Source organism: Podarcis liolepis (assembly GCF_965112155.1).
Source record: "Podarcis liolepis genome assembly, chromosome: 16".
Lineage (NCBI taxonomy): Eukaryota > Metazoa > Chordata > Lepidosauria > Squamata > Lacertidae > Podarcis > Podarcis liolepis.
The window spans coordinates 38,188,410-38,207,519 of NC_139567.1; the positions used below are offsets into that span (position 1 = coordinate 38,188,410).

The 19,110-nt window shown below is 46.2% G+C and overlaps 2 protein-coding genes across 9 annotated transcripts in view; both read left to right on the plus strand.

Annotated features, from left to right (window-relative positions):
- Positions 1–210: 210 nt before the first annotated feature.
- DDX52 (DExD-box helicase 52) lies at positions 211–12,904 on the plus strand. 2 transcript variants are annotated; one of them, XR_014520076.1, is made up of 16 exons: positions 211–351; positions 1,388–1,655; positions 2,611–2,750; positions 3,456–3,641; positions 3,947–4,090; positions 4,646–4,757; positions 4,859–4,931; positions 5,255–5,458; positions 6,569–6,659; positions 7,315–7,437; positions 7,671–7,821; positions 8,351–8,426; positions 9,213–9,284; positions 9,881–9,973; positions 12,093–12,765; positions 12,816–12,904. XR_014520076.1 is itself a non-coding variant. In XM_083479887.1 (15 exons), the coding sequence occupies exons 1-15, from the start codon at positions 265–267 to the stop codon at positions 12,175–12,177; spliced, it is 1,905 nt and encodes a 634-aa protein (XP_083336013.1). In that variant the 5' UTR covers positions 211–264; the 3' UTR covers positions 12,178–12,904. The 2 variants fall into 2 exon arrangements, 1 of the variants encoding a protein (XP_083336013.1); XM_083479887.1 differs by having other exon boundaries at positions 12,093–12,904.
- A 1,201-nt stretch (positions 12,905–14,105) lies between these two features.
- Positions 14,106–19,110, plus strand: part of SYNRG (synergin gamma) — a 56,949-nt gene continuing 51,944 nt past the window's right edge. For all 7 annotated transcript variants that reach the window (XM_083479743.1, XM_083479744.1, XM_083479746.1 and 4 more), the window contains exon 1: positions 14,106–14,344. In XM_083479743.1, coding sequence (XP_083335869.1) covers positions 14,202–14,344 — 143 coding nt within the window. In that variant the 5' untranslated portion in view covers positions 14,106–14,201. The remainder of the gene's footprint in view (positions 14,345–19,110) is intronic.

The window sequence follows — 19,110 nt, forward strand, 5'->3', positions numbered from 1 at the left end:
ATAGTCAAAGTGAGGGCGCCATATGGAAACCGGAACGTAGGGCTAGCCGTAGCTCACCTTCTCCTCCCGTATCTCTATAACTTTAAAGAGAAAAGCGACTCTCTACCTTCCTTACCCTCTCTCTATGGTTCTACGACCGGAACCGCTCCGCCTTACTTCCGTTTCTTCTTCCGGGTTCGCTCCCCTCCCGCCCGTTCTCCGAGTCCCCCGTTGCCGAGCAACGCGGGCACTTCCTTCCGGGCCGCGCGGTGCCTGTCGGGAAGCATGGATTCGCACGAGCTCTTCCGAAAGCTCGGAGCCGGCGCCAAGTTCGACGTGAAGCGCTTCAGGAGAGACGCGGAGCGATTCAAGGTAAGGGGGGCGGGGAGGCAAAAAGACAGCCATTCTCCCCCTGCCTGGAAGCCCCATCCCTGGCTTCACTTTTGTGGTTGGGCCTAGTTCCACGGGAAATGCGCTCTGTTCACCCCCAGGAGCCTTTGGGTCCTTTATTATTATTCTCTCGTTCTCATTTACGGACAGTTTAATTTTCATGCCCTTGACATAAGTGGACTAAGAGCTTTTGCCCGGAGTGGGGAACTTGCTTCCCACCAGAGGGCCGCATTTTGCTTCTTGTCAACCTTTTGGGGGCCACATGACAGTAGTGGGCAGGGCCAGAAGAAAAAAATGGGTGCGGTAAATGGAAGTAAAATGCAACCAAGTACAGTGGTACCTCGGGTTAAGTACTTAATTCGTCCGGAGGTCCGTTCTTAACCTGAAACTGTTCTTAACCTGAAGCACCACTTTAGCTAGTGCTGCTGCTGCGTCACCGGAACATGATTTCTGTTCTCAACCTGAAGCAAAGTTCTTAAACTGAGGTATTATTTCTGGGTTAGTGGAGCCTGTAACCTGAAGCGTATGTAACCCGAGGTACCACTGTATATGGTTAAACCCAGTGGCTTTTTATCCTTAAAAAAGTGTTTAAGGGTACTCTCATTTTGACTCAAGAAAATGACCATTTTATAGATAAAATCGGGGCATTTTTGGTCTTTGGGCTTGAGGTTGCCCCATCCTGTCTTACTCCACTGTGGTCTTTAAGATGCCACCAGACGCTTTGATTGTTTTTATTCCAAGAGATGCACACAGCTATGCCTTTGGAAGTAATTTTTATCATGCTGCACATTTTATTCTTGTAAAGCAGTGGCATAATGGAGCAGGAGCGAAGCACCATTTATTTTACGGCAGGAGTGAAATGATGTGTTCTCCATTTGAAAGTCCTCTGCATGGCAAATGAAGTTTTTGAGCCCTGGCTGGCTTTGTGACCAGGCAGGGTTCTTGGTACCTGGTTTTCCCTGGGGAAACAAGAACTCTGTTAAAACCACAGGTATGTTGTGGATCTGTTTGATTTCAGGTGATCAGAACTAAGGATAAAGAAGCTGGAGCATCGGAGATTCTGGGAGAGCTTGACTTCTTTGCTAACCAAAGCAAAAAACCACCCAATCCTTCCGATGATGGTGAAGGAGGAAATTGTCTTCGTGAACCCCAAGCTGAAGCATTGGAATCACAACCTGAAAATAAAGGAAATGAACCCAGATTGGTGGGCAAGGCGAGGGCTGCAGAGAAGAGAAAAGGAGATGGGCAAAGCATGGAAGGGAGGGGCAAAAAGAAAAAAGCTCAAGGTAAATGAATGAGCAGTTCTTTTTAAACAGAATACATTCTTTTTTATTCTTGTTAAATTACTGAGGCATCTAGGAAGCATGGGCAGTTGTCAAGTGATACGAACTCATTTGTACACAGTTGTGGCAGCAGAGTAACACTTTAGTATGATTAATCTCTGAGTTGCCTTCCACATATATACTCCAAGCAAATTTAGGGACATTTTCTTAAAAAACAGCACAACAGAACATAGGTATAATGAACAACGCTGGTCTTCTGGTGGCTTATAATGTTTTCTTGCTGGGTTCAGAAGCTTCTTCTTGTATATTCTTCTTGGATCCTGATCGCCTGTTTCACTTCTGTGATGTACACTGGGCTTACCTGTACTGAGTTATGCCTTTATTGTAATAGGTAGCTTGGAGGAGGCGGTGTAGTTGCTGACTTGAGTTGCACTAGCAGTAATACTAATATTATTATTTGTACCCCACTCATCTGATTGCATTGCCCCAGCCACTTTGGGTAGCTTCCAACATAATATAAAAAGTTTGGCCCGCAAGGCCACTTCCCCAAAACCAAACCCGCCTGTCAATCAGCTGATAGGCCAGGAGTGGGCAGGGTTCAATCTTTCTTGATGTTGCTTTGCCAAACTGCCCCCCCCCCCCACGGGTCAACTTTGACGGGTGGGAGGGAACACCCACCTTTCATTCACCTAATTATTATTATTAACATTTTGATTTTTCTGTGAACCACTTTGAACGCAGATTTATTTGGGTAAAATGCGGCTTATAAATGACAATGGCAAATGGCAACATCATCACTACCTGTCAAAGTTGGCCTGTAGGGGTGGGTGTGGATAAATGTTTGGGCCCACTGAGCAAAAAAAGTTTCCCATCTCTGTCTGAAGTGGTGGTTACACAGCAATTTAGTTTTCATCTTTTCATTCTGGTTTATATACATGGATGTTCTTGAAACTTTCAGAGGCAGCCCCCATAAATCTTGGTGCTGAAAATGAGGGGATATTGTGGATGTCCACTTTGGAAGCAAAGCTCAGCGCTCCAAGGAGCAAGGGGGAGAAGGAGCCCCCTGCAGCAAAACTGGAACAAGCTAGACAAGAAAAGGTGAGTTGGTTCTCTTTAGTGTGCTACCTGCAAGCGATTTGGAAGTAGTAGCAAGTGATAGCCATGAAACGCTCTGGGGTGACCTTGGTCCAGTTGCCTCCTTTCTGTCAGTCTCACCTACCTCACAGGGTTGTTGTGAGAATGAAACAGGGAGGAAAACAGGGTGTAGCACCTTTAGTTCCTTGGAGGGGATAGGTGGGGTGGAAATGAAACCAGTTAATTAAAAATAAAGTCTGCTGAAAAAATGGCATGTACTTTAATCTCCATCTTAAATGATTGAGGGTTGAATTTGAAGGTTAGCACGAGTTAAGAGCATGATCAAGGGATCCTGGCTATCATTCCATCTCAGAACATATGATAGCAGGGATTGATTTCTAGCAGGTGAGATGTCACGTTTCTAAAAGTGTTCAAAAAGGTTTTGTGCCAGTGAACTTCAAGTCTGCATCCCCAGGGACCCTAAGACTGCTGCAGTAATGAGCTTGGATTTTCAAAAGTTGTACTAGTTACTGGCATTTTATAATTGCAGGACATGTTTAGGTCTCTCCCCCCCCCCCCCCGAGCTGAAAGTTTACATGTCAAAAATTGTGTGCTTTAGTTCAGTCTTACGACTGGCAACCAAAGCATGTAGATGTGGGGTTTCTTTTTAAATTTAATAAAATAATGACTTCCACTTTAATGTAGCATGTACATCTTGGAATTTTCTAGGTAAATCACTTCAGAAATAAGCACAAGATCTACATTCAGGGAACAGATCTTCCGGAACCTATTGCTACGTTTGAGCAACTTGCAAAGGAATACAACGTCCACCAGAAGATCATGCAGAACATTGAAGCTGCAGGGTTCCAGACTCCCACACCGATTCAGATGCAGGCAATTCCTGTCATGCTCCATGTGCGTCCTGGTTTAATCTTTTACTTTGAGGTGAAACGGTGATGTAGTCTGTGACGTTCCTTAAGTTATCCTTGTTTAACTTCTCCACCAGCAAAATGGTGGGGGGACGGCGCCTATTTTGCAGGCATGTTATGAACTCAGATTGAATTATTACCCAAAGTCCTTTTTGTGCGTATTATATACTATCAATGACAGGGAGAACTGAACATTTCTGCGGTGCATTTTTCACCCATTGTGGCTTTCAGCGCTGTACCAGCTGCCTAACCCAGCCTTGGCTCATTCCCTTTTCTCCTCCACCCCACCAGGGTCGCGAACTTCTGGCCTGTGCCCCCACTGGTTCAGGGAAAACATTGGCTTTCGGCGTTCCTGTCTTAGCACACCTGAAACAACCTATGAATAAAGGTTTCAGAGCACTGATAATATCCCCTACGCGGGAGCTTGCCAATCAGGTATGACAATGTTATTGTATTGTATTGTATTTTTGCCCTAAATTGGATTTGAAGGTGCATTTAATGCTTGTTGTCAGGTTGTGAAAGCTAAACGGGCAAGTGTTTCACCCATGTGGTACACCTATCATGTAAGCTTCCCAAAGGAATAGTGGGCAGTAAGTAAGGTGTTGACTAATAGGTGAGAGCAGTGAGTTGCTTTAAATGGTCATATATCTATCTTTCTAGCCCCTGACTACCCACTTTGCTTGGGGTTGGGGACTACTTCTAGCCCAGTATTATCTACTCTGATTGCCTTCAGCCCATTCTGGGTCTCTGGCAGAAGTCTTTCCCATCACCTGGTACTTGATCTTGTTTTTTGAGTTGGAGAAGCTGGGTTGAACCTTGGATCTGTGCTGAAATATGGGCCCTTCAGTCTGTCATTGCTGTTTATTGTTGTTGTTATTATTCTGCCCTTGAACATAACTCTCAATTTGTAGATAATTGGGTTCTTTTTTTTAAAAAAAATGGCATTCATGTTCATTTTTAAAAATAAATGATTTTTCCTTTATGTTTTAGACACATCGAGAGCTGCTTAAGCTTTCAGAAGGTATCGGCTTCAGAATACACATGATCCATAAAGCTGCTGAGGCTGCGAAAAAGTTTGGGCCAAAGTCATCTCAGAAATTTGGTAACTTGGACATAGACTGGAGTTCACAGATTCCAATCCACTCCCTATTCCATTGCCCTGCCTGGCTAATTGTGTGTATGTCCCGTCCCCGTCCCCCGCAGATATTCTGGTGACTACTCCGAACAGACTTGTCTATCTTCTGAAACAAGACCCTCCAGCAATAGATTTGACCAGGTAAAAAAACAGAGCTCTCATTTAAAATAAGTTTCTTCAGTCTACCAGCATGTTTGACACATGTACTAAAATTTCTGAGTCCAGTCTCTGGCACCACCCTGAACTCCTTCGAGAAAAAGTGGACCGTAAATGTAATAGGTAAATACCAAAGTTTATATACCTCACTTTAATACTAGCCAGGGGTGAAAGCACTGCAAGGATTCATTCTTAGCAAGGCCATCTGGAAAAAGGGTGTTCCCTGTGTCTGATCCTACTGGCTGTGTAAGACTTGTACATCTTTCTCCCCTCTGGACTGCAAATGACCGCCTTCTGCTTTGCCCTAGGGTTGAGTGGCTGGTGGTGGACGAGTCGGACAAGTTATTTGAAGATGGGAAGACGGGCTTCCGAGACCAGCTCGCCACCATCTTCCTGGCGTGCACCTCCCACATTGTCAAGAGAGCCATGTTCAGTGCAACCTTCGCCCACGACGTAGAGCAGTGGTGCAAACTCAACCTAGACAACATAGTGTCTGTCTCTATTGGCGCAAGGCAAGTGTGGAAGATTGAGCTTTGGCCCTTTCTCTCTCTCAATGTTCTCACATTCCTGTTTCTAGCTGGAGAAGCTGGTTGATTTCTCTCACACTTCCTTGAGCTTTGCGGAGCATTGAGTATTTTTGCCTTAAGGCTGCCATGAAGGAGGAGGGCACTTGAAAGGTCCCTTTGCCTGCTGTCCTCCCCCTCTGGGACTTAATTCATTCCATTTGGTTCCATTCACTGTCATTGCGTACTTTTTACAGTGTCTTGTGCTGCTGAAGAGGCAAGCGGTTTTAACCTGAAGAGTCTGCTTGCCTCTTCAGCACATAGTGGAAACTTTAGGGACCTCTGACTCTTTGGTGTTGTTTTGCCAAGTTTTAGGGTTGGCCAGAAAGTGTGTTAAGGAGTACTGCTCATTAACTGTGGAATTAGGAAGGAGTACTTCAAGCTGTCTCCCAGCTGATGCTGAAACACCCCCGCCCCCCGGATGCAAAAAGTCCAGTGCTGTTCTTTACACTGGGCTGGGTGGGTGAGAGAGAAGGAAGAGTGAAGAGTGCTTTCTTTCTTGGGACTGCATGGATGGAGCAGAACTGCTCTAAATAGTCACCTGTGCTGAGGTCTCCCTTATCCTGTGACAGCTTTAAGGAAAGGAAAGAACTCTGTCCAGTGAACCCCATCAATCTGGGAGCCTTGGCTGCAAGCTAGTATAAAGTGTTCTGTGTTCTCAAAGCTTTCTCATCTGCATAAAGGCTCCAGTGGGCTGGTGGGGAACCTGGGGCCTAAGCACCAAATGTGGCCCTCCAGGTCTCTGTCTGGCCTTCAGAGCTCTCCTTAGGCCACGCCCTTACCAGCCCTGCTTTGCACCACCCTTCAGTGCCTGAATAGAGGACAGAGAAGGGTTTGCGAGAGAGTGTGTGTGTGAAGAGAGAGGGAGAGAGAGAGAAAACTAGCCTTCTGGAGGAAAAAGTTGTTTTCTGGCCCTGCCCACCATATGGCCCTCAGCCCCACTTCAGGTTAACACCCATTCTGTTGGTAGTTTTCTCACTCTGACAGTTCCTTTTGAAATAACTTTAATCCCAGTCCATCTTCAAGCCTTGACAATGCCTACCTCTTCTTTGATTTCAGGAATGCTGCGGCTGAGACAGTGGATCAGGAGCTCTTGTTTGTTGGGTCGGAGACGGGAAAACTGCTAGCGATGAGGGGCCTTGTGAAAAAGGTTGTTTCCCAGAGTGGTTTGGGGGCCAGTCCTCCTTCCCAGAAAACTGGGGATTGCAGCTGTCTGAAGGGAATAGTGTTCTCCCAACAGCTCTCAGCGCTCTTAACAAACTGCACTTCCCAGTTTGACTAACACCCAATGCAATCCATTGGAACAAGTGGGGCTTCCAGTTAAACATAGATAGGGCTTCGTGGCACGAGTTGTTTGGTGCCTGCTACCCCTGGGCTTGGGTCTCCTGACTTTTGTGACCAGACTTCCCCCAACTTTTGGCCCTCCTGATGTTTCAGACTACAAATCCCATCATCCCTCGCCAGCACAGGTATGCTGACTGGGGAAGCCCAGGGAGAAAGTGAATGAAGCAGCCCACCTGTGCACTGATCATATGCCTAAGATCCCCAGGGTTGAATCACTGTTCACATTCTGTGCTTTGATTGCAAACTCCCTGGCACAGAAATACTTAGGCCATTTTTGCTGGGTATCTTTGTGAAGCTTGTGCTGGCAGAGGCCAATTGGAGCCGTCGCCCAAAACAGCTGGCAGCCACCAGGGTGGGGGATGATCATGGTTGACTATCTCAAAAATGCTACCAGGCCCTTTTTGCACGTGATCAGCCACCAAGCTTTCTTTTTCCCCCTCCTTCCCTCTTTCTCTTTGCAGGGTTTCACACCACCTGTCTTGGTGTTTGTCCAGTCCATTGAACGGGCAAAAGAGCTTTTCCACGAGCTCATTTATGAAGGCATCAACGTGGACGTCATTCACGCAGACAGGACCCAACAGCAGGTAGGAGAAACGCTGCTGAATGCGGAAGGCAAGTTTGAGCAGCTAGGTTGTTCCTCCGTTTTCCTTGACATGTTTAGAAGCAGGTGTCAGGGGAGGAACCCGCATCCAGGAATTGATGCAGCTTGAGCAATTCTGTGTTGCCAGCTTGGAGTTATAGAAGCCGCAGTGTAATTGTGGCTTTTGTGAAGCTGGAGGCGGGGAAAACCACCGATACACGTTTCTGTTTCCCCTAGAGAGACAGTGTCGTCCACAGTTTCAGAGCGGGGAAGATTTGGGTCCTTATCTGTACTGCTCTGTTGGCAAGAGGCATCGACTTCAAAGGAGTGAACATGGTTATTAATTTTGACTTCCCGAGTAGCGCTGTGGAATACATCCACCGGATTGGTGAGTGTGGGCTGCGCATTTCCATCACACGGCTCTTGGTTATTTCAGACATCTGTCCACTCCCACTAGAGGTTGGGAGGTCCTGCTTGTGGGTTTCTCAGAAGAGGCATCTGGCTGGCCACTGTGAGATCAGATGTTGGAGCAGATGGGCCTTTGGCCTGATCCCACAGGGCTCACCTTATGGGGAGAACAATAGCACAAGCCATAACTTGCACAGGTGGGGTCTGGACAATCAGTCTTTGGTGTCTTGCAGTTAAAAAACAACAATACACACACACACACACACACACACACAAACACACACACACGAATGAAGGATATGTTTGTTGTTTTCTCAGCTGGAGTGATGCACTTAAAAGTGTACAGGCAATGCTTGCTGAATCATGGGCACCTGAGTGGCACCTAAAGGGTTCTCAGTCATGTTGGCTGGGGCTGCTAGGAGTTGAACCCCCCTTATAATGTTTATTCTATGCTGGCATGTGCTCAAAAGGTAGATTTGCTTATATGTTCCTTTCCTCCTCCTCCACAGGCCGCACAGGAAGAGCAGGGCACACTGGAAAAGCAATCACCTTCTTCACTGAAGACGACAAGCCGTTATTGCGAAGGTACCTCCCTTGCTCACTGCTGCTGCTGCTGCTGCTGCTGTGACTTTTTGCCGCTTGTTTGCTTCCGTTGCGATTTTGGTCCCTGGTTGGCAACTCGTTTTCTTTTGCTTTTTTAACAGTAAGGGCTGAAGAGCCTGTGGCATTGACTGGTTCTGCCTGCTCCTTCCCTGGTGAAGGGCTCTTCCCCCATTGTGAGCAGTTACAGAAGCTGTGGGTGGAGCTCTTTATCAGCTCTCGCCTCCTACTCTTGACTTGGAAAGAGGATAATCTTGTAGCAAAACTCATAATAAATGGCAGGGGGCCGCCTCTACCAAAGCTTCTTTTCCTTTTTGAACTGTGGGGGTGGTCAAGTGCCCTTTTCCTGTGCCTTTGAACCCAAGAGAGATTTAGGAAGCTGCCTCTTACTGATTCAAACCATTTCTCTGCCTAGCTTAATAGTATCTACACTGATTGGCAGGGGCTCCAATTTCAGACAAGAGGTCTTTCCCAGCCCTTCTTGGAGATGCCAGGATTGAACCTGGGATCCTCTGTATGAAAGCCACTGAGCCATGACTCTTCCCTTATAGTTTCTTCCTAAGAGGTTGATGTATTTACATAGTGGGGGGCTGACACCGGGGAAGTTTGGAGGCCCAGTAACCTTTTGCAAATATCAACTTTTGCCAGATCAAGTTTTTCTACAGTGGTGCTCTTGCTCCTCTGAAACAAACTTTCTGAAGTTGGCAGAAAATTATTGACCCTCTCCTCTCCCCCTGCACCCCTGCCATCCCTCACTTTCTTTCCTTACAGTATTGCCAGTGTCATTCAGCGAGCTGGCTGTCCTGTGCCAGACTACATAAAACATTTTCGCAAGCTTCAAAGGTAAGTGAGCATTTTGATGGAGCCAAATAGGAGAACGATGGTGGAAGAGTGCCAGGAGTAGTTCTGTTTCCCCTCTCTCCCACTCCACACCCTGTCCCCTTGGGGTTTTTTTTTTTTGGCTTGAAAGCCACACCTGTTGGGCTCTGGTCAGTTGTGGTCCTAGTGATCTTGGACGGCTGGTCCAGGGACATGGTACTGCAGCTGATGCTCTTTGGCTCTTGGCATTGAACTCTATGCATAGTGAAGCCTTTGGCCTTAGGTGACATGCTTATTCTCTCACTTGTTCTCTCTCTCACACACACACACATCAGGAGGGAATGCAGTAGGAGGTTGAGCAGTTTGGTGGGCGGAGGGGAACATGAGTGTGATGGTCAGAGGGGAATGAGGGAAGGTAGAAGCGTTTGGCAGTGGTTGAGAATTAGGCAGCGGGAGTGGCTTTGAGCCCTCCAGGCAGGGGCAATACAGAAGGCTGGCAAGGACCTTAAGCTGCCTGCATGTGCTCTAAGTGAACCACCTTCAGCTGGTTGTGGGGTTTTCTGCTCTCCTGAAAGCCTTTATACTTTCCCCCTCTCCCCTTGCCCCAATGTCATTTTCAGCAAGCAAAAGAAGAAGTTGATTAAGAAGCCTTTGGAAAGGGAACACATTCTTACATCTCCACAGTTCTTACGCCGGAAGGCCAAGAGAAAAAAGTAAGCTGAATTTTACTTGTTGAAAGCTTTTTGAGGGGTGGGGAGAGAGGTGTAATTTCACTTAACCAGTTCTGCGGGACAGGGGAAAAGAGTGCGAGAAATGTCATTCCCAGTTCTATTTATCCAGTTAAACGAAGTAGAAGCAGACCATTTGTGCATCTGTTCCCCTCAGAGCTACAATGCCCAAAGTTCCCTGGGAAGAGAGATTAGTGGTTAAACCACTCTGAGAATTGTAGCTTATTTATTGGGTATATGAAGGAAGTTCTAGCACCCTTAACAAACTACAGTTCCCAGGATTCTTTGGGGGAAGCCATGACTGTTGAAAGTGTTATCCTAATGTTTTAAATACGTTGTGTACATGGGGCCTTAATACCTAGTTGGTCTCATCTACTTCAGTATTGCCCACAGCACCACTCCCCAACCTCCAAATGTTTAGAATTACCACTACTATCAGCCACTGCTACATGCCTGTCAAAGTTATACAACATTTCTGTCTTGAAGAGTTTGCAATCAAGGGACAGAATTTCAACAGTGATTTGTCCCTGTGGATCCTTTGATGAATGAGCAGAGCATGGATGGGCTGTTTTGTCCTCCTAGTTCAGCTCAGGATATTTTCTCCTTAACATCTGTGCGCACAACTGGATTGAAGCCACCAACCTGCCAGGCATCTCAATGAATGGCAAGCATCCAGCTGCTCATAGACCTTGAGAGGAGAGCCCTTCAGATTTCTTGGAGGTGGGGAGGCATCTGGGCCCTGTTCTGACAGTGGGGATGCTCCCGTATACCCAAACTGCTGTTGATTATAGCTTAATTTCAGGGTTAATGCACAAGCCAAGAGTCTCTCAAACATCTTAACCCATGTCTCTCTTATGTACTGTCCACCTGCCCTTCACTCAATGCGATCGTACGATGACTGGATTGGAGATGGTGGTGTGAGTTTTTTACCCTGAAATTCGATTCTGCTCCTAAGTTACCTAGAGAGAGCATGACTTTCTGGTGTTCAAAAGGGATTCAGGCTTAAAAACAGCACTTCCAAAATCTGGCTCTCACACAGTCTCCTGCTGTTCTTTTCCCCTCTACCATGTCAAGGCAGGGAGAAAGAGACTTTGCAAAGCTGATTCTTGCAAGCTACATGTCAGTGACCAAGAGCAGTTACCAACATTTGTTGTTGTTGCATAAGAAGGGTGTTGCAGTAGCATTCAGTGGAATGTCGAATTGGGAAGAAAACACAGAGAGAGGAGAAGGTGTCTTCAGATTTGAGCTTCAGTGGGAGAGAAGGTAGAACCTACCTTGGGGAGGAACCATATTTCAGCAGCATCTCCAGTTAACAGGATCAGGTTGCAGGAGACAGAGAAAGACATTCCATCCTGAGACTCTGGAGGGCCACTGCCAGCCAGAGCAGACAATTCTGGAAAGCAGCTTCATACATTCCTATGTAGCTCAGTGGTAGAGCAGAAGGTGCCACCTTCAACCACTGCCATCTCCAGGTAGGACTGAGAACGTCCCCTTGTCTGAAAGCCTGGAGAGCATCCGCCAGTTCTGCCAAATCTCATCCACACAGTTCTGCCCTCTGAACATTTGGGCAACACGGGAACCAAATGGAGCCCAGAAAGTGCCCTTTTCCTGGCATGTGAACCCTTCATTCAAGTTAGTGCTTTTCACATAAATCCTCAAGTCTGGCTGCTTTTAACATTCACACCTTTCTACTTAGGTTTTAAAAAACCCAAAACCCTTTAAATAGGCTTTCTCATGCCAGCTTTTTTGTTTATTAGCAGCTAGGCACAGTGCTTCAGTTCTCTGTAGCTCATATTTATACTCAAGTTACATAAGCACCTGCTCTGTATTAAACTCTGCCAGAAGTGAAATATTGAAGATAAGAAATTACCTTAGACCGAACACAACCATCAGTCAATCTAGCCTAGCATTGCCCGTTCTACCTGGCAAAACCCAAGGCCCCTTTTTAGCTGGATTTGAACCTGGGATCTTCATGCGCAGAGCGCACTCTACAACTGTAGGCCCCACTCTACACAATCTGCTTTGTTGACAGCTAGTAGACTGCTATAAGAGCCTGATGATTGTTATTAAATTGGTTACATGAAGGTACTTCTTTCCCTTTTAGGAGAATTGCTCAGAAAGGAGTGAAGAAAGATTCCAAGGAAGCCAAAACTGAGAATTCTCAGGCACAGACTGTTCCAGAAAACTGATGCAGTGCTTTGAAGCATTGCTCAAAATAAGCAGGGATGCTATGTTATTTGCAGGAATCTGGGAAGCTACACGGACCACGGATGGAACAAAGAGCTTTTTTTATATTGCCTCTCTCTGTTATGTTTTTTGGCAGATTTTCTAAGCAAGCCCTTTCCTGCCATTATTTGGGGGCAGGGGGTCAGGCCATCCTGTGCTGTGACATTTTTTTGCCAGGCTTCAAGGAGGACAGCGCAATGGCAGAAATGGCTCATCTTCCTTCACTGATGATAAACGTCCTTGCATCCCTGAGTGCTGAGGGGGACTTCCCATGTCAGTAAAGGAAGGCAGGAGGGCCGAAGGGGTGTCCTGCCACTTATGCCTTCAGATTGCTTTCTCTTGTACCCCAGTCTAGCAAATAAAGCAGGGATAGGGAGCCTGTGGATCCCTCCAGATGTTGGATTTCCAACTTCCATGTACTCCAACAGCATCTGGAGGACCACAAGTTCCCCATTCCTGCTTGCTATACAGTATTAGGTTCTGTAGCTGCTATAAGGTATAAGACACAGTTGTTGCAGGCTTGATGCTGCAAATTTATAACACACAGGAAAGTGAATTTTAAATCCACAGTACAATATCTGTGGATGGAAATACCCAAGAGTGTGTTCTTCTTGCACAAATTTACATGCTTTACACAGGTTCATCGGACATAAAATCTGTAAGTCTCCCCAATAAACTGCCTCCAAATGATTTTGCTATGCCTCTGTCTTATATTCCTAAATATTTCTTCATTTTTGTTGCCTTTTTTTGGGTTAAGCTGTTCAAAGGAAAAGATACACCATAATGAGAGAGATGTCTCTATAGAGCAGAGGTGTGGAACCTTTTTGGCCTGCCCTACACTGCTAAGAATGCTTTCCTTCTCCATTCTAGAAATATATATTTTACCAATATCCTTCCAAAGGCTCAGAGATGGGTAGCAAAATGAGAAACACCTCTGCAGACACACACACCTATTATTAAAAATTCAACATCTATTTCTTTTATGAATTTAATAATGGGGTTTTACATTATCATACAATAGTCCACATAAAATGTTGGTCATGTCTGTTGATCTGAATGGATCTATTTTAAGGCCTCGTTAGATACACCTCAGGGGGAAAAACATGCAATATATTGAGAAATCTACACCTGCATATATCTATAGATATTTGCTCATTTAGATCTGTATATGAGCTGTCAAAATTGTATATTTAATAGAGATTAATACATATAGGAATCTGAGAACTATATACCCATCTCGATAAATCTTTATAGCTGTTAGATCTCTAATCTTTATATAGATTACAAAGAGCTTTAGGTCTACAGCTAGAAAAAACACAAGCATACATCTTTCTGAAGATACAGTGCTGAGTATTGACTGACATATGCATATAAATCAAGATCCTACAGGTACTGACTGTAGTTTGTTTTACTCTTTAATGTATCGTCAGTGTTTTTTTGGGCATGTGTTAAAACTTATCTTTAGTGTGTGCGCCTTGAGGTGACTGCAGAGAAGGCGGTTAAAAAGTATATTTATTTATACCCCTCCTTCCCCCCCCCCGCCCGGGGGAGGGGGGTCTCAGGGCAGCTTAGGCAAACGGAAACAGGTAATGATGATGAAAAGACTAGTAATAAATCTTAATTATTGGTAAAGCAGTGCGGGTGGGGATGGAGAGACCTCTAGGATGAATAGCAGCCTCCATCCTGCCCTACACCTGGAGGTCACCTAGAGCGGCCACCCACCCCTCTCTATAGGGTGACTCTCCCTACGCCTCACAAGACCCCTCACTTCCCCACTTTGTGGGGGGGGGGAGAGAGATAGAGAAGGCTAGACCCCGCTCCTTCCCGCCCCTCGAGGCGGGCGCTGCCCAGTCGGTGGGCCGGGCCTGGCGGGGGCGAGGCGAGGAGGCTCTGCCCCGGAAGTGGCGGCGGCGGCGGCGGCCCAGCTGACAGGAGCCCGAGAGGGAGGCCCTGCTTCGGGCTCCTGCCTCAGTCGCCGGGCAGCAAGATGGCGCTGCGGCCGGGCCAGGGAGCCGGCGGCGGCGGTTCCCTCAGCACCTCCTCGGCCGCCGCCGCCGCTCCTCTGCCGGGCACCGCCGGGCCGCCTCCGGGAGCAGCAGGTGGCGCCGGAGGAAGCCCCGGGCCTGCCAGGTAGGAGGGGATCCCGCGGCGGGAAGGGAGGCGCGCCGCTTCTCAGGTGACTTTGGCATCTCGGATTATTCCGGCTCCCTGGGGCGACTTTTAAAGCCTTTGGAGGAGGGGATATTCCCCACTCCGCCGCACCAATTAAACCTAAATATGTAGGAGAATACATAGGAGGAAGGAGAAGATAGGCACCTACATCATACCTAACACGTACATCATGGTTACTTCAATTTAGAGCCCGCCCTTCCACCCAAAGGAGTGCGTTTATATGTGTGTGTATCTATCTATATAGTGCACAGGCTATAGATATTAGTATTTGCACGTATAGGCAAAGTGGCAATGCGCAGCCTGTATGTTAGCTGCTTGCCTATGTTATGGTAAATATTTTCTTTCAGATGCTTTAAATGTGATTGATTGGGTGGAGTCTTACTCAGCAAAGGCAACACACAAACCTACAACAGGCAACACACACACATAGTATACAGTAGCATACAGTACACATAATGTGTGTGTACTTAATCTGCTTTCTCAGATAGTTATGGATAATGGTTGGGGCAGGGGGATCTTTCGCCATCTTAAAATACTGTAAAGCCATTCTGATGGATACCTAAGAAGGTGTTGTATGGGCTTATATACCTTATCTGGTTGGTGATCCTTAACATAACAGCATTAGAGGTATTTCACACCCAGTATTTAACATACCGTCAGTGAATGGTTGCTAACCAATTGACTGAGCTCCACATGGGTAAGAGGTCTGCTTGCAACCACAGGGTCTTTAAGCAGGTACTCAAAACAAAATATTGAGGCTTCTGGTTAATAATACTAGGTCAGGAGTCCCATAATCTAGGATTAAGGACGGTACGGAAATTTAATTAATCAGTAGGTGCTGCAAGACACATTGATATACTAATCTCATTTGTCTGGGGGTAAGCCCCACAGAATTCAGTAGAACTTACTTCTAAGTAGACATGGTTAGGCTTACCCTGTGCGTGCCCCTTTTCTTCTAGAAGTAAGGTGAACATCATGCGTTCATTGTTGCCTTTCTGGCTGAATGTAAAGATTGGGCAGATATCTGTCTATTAGGCATTTAACATTCATCAGTTTATTTATTATTAAATTAGAAAGAGAGAACTAGAGAGAGAGAAAATGTGAGATTCCTCCCCCTAGTAAATTATAGATAGATGAGAAAAACAGGTTCTCTCTCCCCATCAATTATATAAAACTGAGAAAGAGAGAGAATGGGTGAGGATTCAATTTTTTTAAAAAAAAAGTTTACATTTTTGGATAACAAGTACAGAATTCCACTAACTCCACTTTCTTAAAGTGGGGGAGAAATGCTCAAGGTTGGGTTTCAGGAATTTATTATTTCAATTCTTAATTTATATTTTTAAAACTTATGTTTAATTTCAAGGCGGAGGAACACAACTTGGGTTTGTTTTAGGACAGGGTATAGTTCTTCTGGAGTCCTTTTTCTATTAATAATTCTTTTTTCCCTCCTGTGTAATTTTAATGGATGCTTAGGAACCCTTAGCACAGTAATGTCACTTACTTATACATTAGTTTATCTCTTACCGCAGGGTATGCTTCCCACCCCCACCTGAACAACAACCATATGAGATAGGTTAGACTTGAAGTTCCCATGTCAAATTGAGTTGCATCCTCAGCCACGATCAGGGGCTACCATTATTTTTAAAAGTTATTAATAGCAGTGGCTGAGCAATTTCAATCATAACTGCAGGGCTGGGTAAGGGAGAATGTAACCCTTTCTTCTAACCCTGGAGCCATTTCCCTGTTAAAAGTTGTGTTGTAAAACTGCTTTTTGCCCCATGCAGCAAAACATACAGGTATCTTATGGCTGCCAGTATTTTTTCCCTACGGGGCAAATACTAACTTTGAGGAAGGTGGCGAGTGATTTTAGAATCTCCTGTGCCGGCGCTCAGTCAAACCCAAGCCCCTCTGCTACCAATATTCCTTGAAAAGAGGTTAAAGTACAGGTTACAAAGGTATGGCATTCCTGTCCACCTTCCCCATTGTCTATTTTAGATAGCTTCTTGGGGCAGATACTTCTCTGTTTTTATTTACATAAGTGTATGGCTTTATCTAATTGATAAAAGTGTGTTGGGTATAGGCTAAGCGTTTTCTTGTTACGGGGTATGGTTGGTGCAGCACTTGAGGGGGATTAATGTAAAGCAAGTGGAAGGTTGAGATGCTGAGAGTGCTTTATCAGTCCATCCCTCTTCCCAGTTTTATTTATTTATTGTGGATTGAGGATTTGGATTGCAGTCCCAATATCGGTTAGCCACTCTCCCAGAGAGAATATGGCTGCTGTGCTGTGCGTGGCTAGGCTGCTTAAAATTCCACCAACTTCAAAGAGGCATAATTCTTGGAGCCTACGAACATTCCTTTGGGAGTTCAGCTTGCCCTGGGACAGGCAGTTATGTGTAGGTGAACAAGTAAAAGGTTCTGTTGGCTTTAGAGAATGTTGGGTTTATTACCCACTCAAGTTAATATTTCTTCTTCTTACCAGAGCTACTGATGTATCTCTTCCGGTTGAATGTGTGGATTTGAGAATTCATTCTGATTGTGCAGATAAAATATAACTGATAGAATTCTACAGGTTGGGATATTAGTGTGTGAAAACCATCCAGATCTAATGATCCCTAGATGGTCGAAAGTGGTTGAAAGCCAGATGCAAAATGTCCCTGGCACACTGGCGGCATATAAATATATTTTATAAATAAGCAAACGTAGGATGCTGCCCTCGGCTAAATCAGACCATTGGTCCATCTATCTCGGTATTGTCTACACTGACTGGCAGTGGCACTCCACGGTTTCGGGCAGGGATTCCTCCCAGCCCTACCTTGAGATGCCAGGGATTGAATCTGGAAGCTTCTGCATGCCAAGCAAATGTTCCACCACTGAGCTACGGCCCTTCCTGATTTAGCATCAGAGAAAATGTTGGTCCTGTGTCTTCTTTTCTCTCTGACTCTAATTAGCAGGAGTGTGTTTTCTCCTTTGTAGCTGCTTATAAATAAGTCACTGCTTCTCTGGAAAGCCATGCATGTTTAATGATTCGGCCTTTCTTTGCTTGCTGTGTGGAATGGCAACGAGCCCCTCAGATCAAGTCATGGTTTTGCCCCTTCTCCCCCTCCCTCCTCTTTCATGGTAGGATCCTGACACAGAAGGATGGGGGGGGGGTCACGTGTGTGGAGCGCTGATGCAGATGTGTGACTCCCGCAGGGGAGTTTAAACGTGACATGTAGGTTTGAATTAGCACCAGTTTGAGCAAGTAGTGGATTGAAACTGGGCATGTTGACCTCAGTGGCGGGTTCCTTATGATTAATGCAAGCGTTCATCAAATGCCCTTATTCTTTTGTTCTTAGCAGTGTGCACCTGCTGGTTTTTAAGGGCAGGAGAGACTGTCTTGGGACTTTAACACAAAGGTAGTAAAGCGCTTTCAGATGGAGGGCCACGCTCCATTCTGAGCAACCTTCTGGGGGCCGCATGCCAGGGGTGGAGAGGGCCAGATGCAAACGTGAGCAGAGAAATGAATCTGAATCTTACTTTGGTATACCGTGGTACCTCGGGTTAAGAACTTAATTTGTTCTGGAGGTCTGTTCTTAACTTGAAGCACCACTTTAGCTAATGGGGCCTCCCGCTGCTGCTGCGCCGCTGCTGCACGATTTCTGTTCTCATCCTGAAGCAAAGTTCTTAACCCGAGGTAATATTTCTGGGTTAGTGGAGTGTAACCTGAAGCGTATGTAACCCGAAACGTCTGTAACCTGAAGCGTCTGTAACCCAAGGTACCACTGTAGTAGACTAGTTCTGTCTTGCATCCAGGCACTATCAGAGCATTATCAGAAGCATTATCAGAGTTCAAGGACACCTTCCAGCCAAGCAAAACACTCAATGAGAGTGCAAAGCAGGACTGGTGAAGGCTGTGGCCCTGGGGTGCGGAGGGATGGCTGAAAAAGAGCTTAGGGTGGTTCCCAAGGGCCACAAAGAGAGACCTGGGGGGGGCTGCTTGAAGAGGAAGCCTTCCTGTTGAAGAGCACCATGGGTTTGCAAGGGCTGGTCCCCTGGAAGCCTTTACTGTGAGGCAGTGGTCCCCCCCCCAACATATTGGGATATCTTACAGAACTCCAAGCTGATCCTGTGAAGTAAAAACTGCTAACGAACAATTTATTTCACAATTTCAAAATTCAAACCACAATCGCAAGACTTGCTTCCGGCCCTCTTGACTCCCCATGCAAGGCGGCTCTGCAAAAAACTGTAAACAGGCAACGACCGTGTTGTGCATGTTCAAAGCACGTGGGACCGTGCATGCCTGCATCACTGTGAACACGGAAGTGGCAGGAAAAGGGGCGGAACAGGGTAGGGCAGGCTTACGTGGGCTTCGCAGTTGCATGCGATGACCCGGAATGCAACCCCCGTGCAAATCTGGAGTTGCCTGTAGTGGAACAGGATCACATCCGTCCACCAGTCTCTCCACATGCACAGGTACATCTCCTTGAGACACTCCTTGAAACGGAAGATGCATCAACCCAACTTAATGGGCTTGTTATGGTCCCTTGTGAAAGGGAGATTAAAAAGGGTGTGTGCCTGTGTTAAATGGCCACTTTCCCCCTCCTTATTCAGCAGCTGTGAGTAGCCCTCAGCCTCTGAATACTGAGGAGTTGCAGTAGTGGAAGAGGCAGATTTCGTTCTTTCAAGTCCTGCTTAGGAGCATCCAGGTGCTTTGGGTTTGGCCATTGTGGGAACCGGACTGCTGG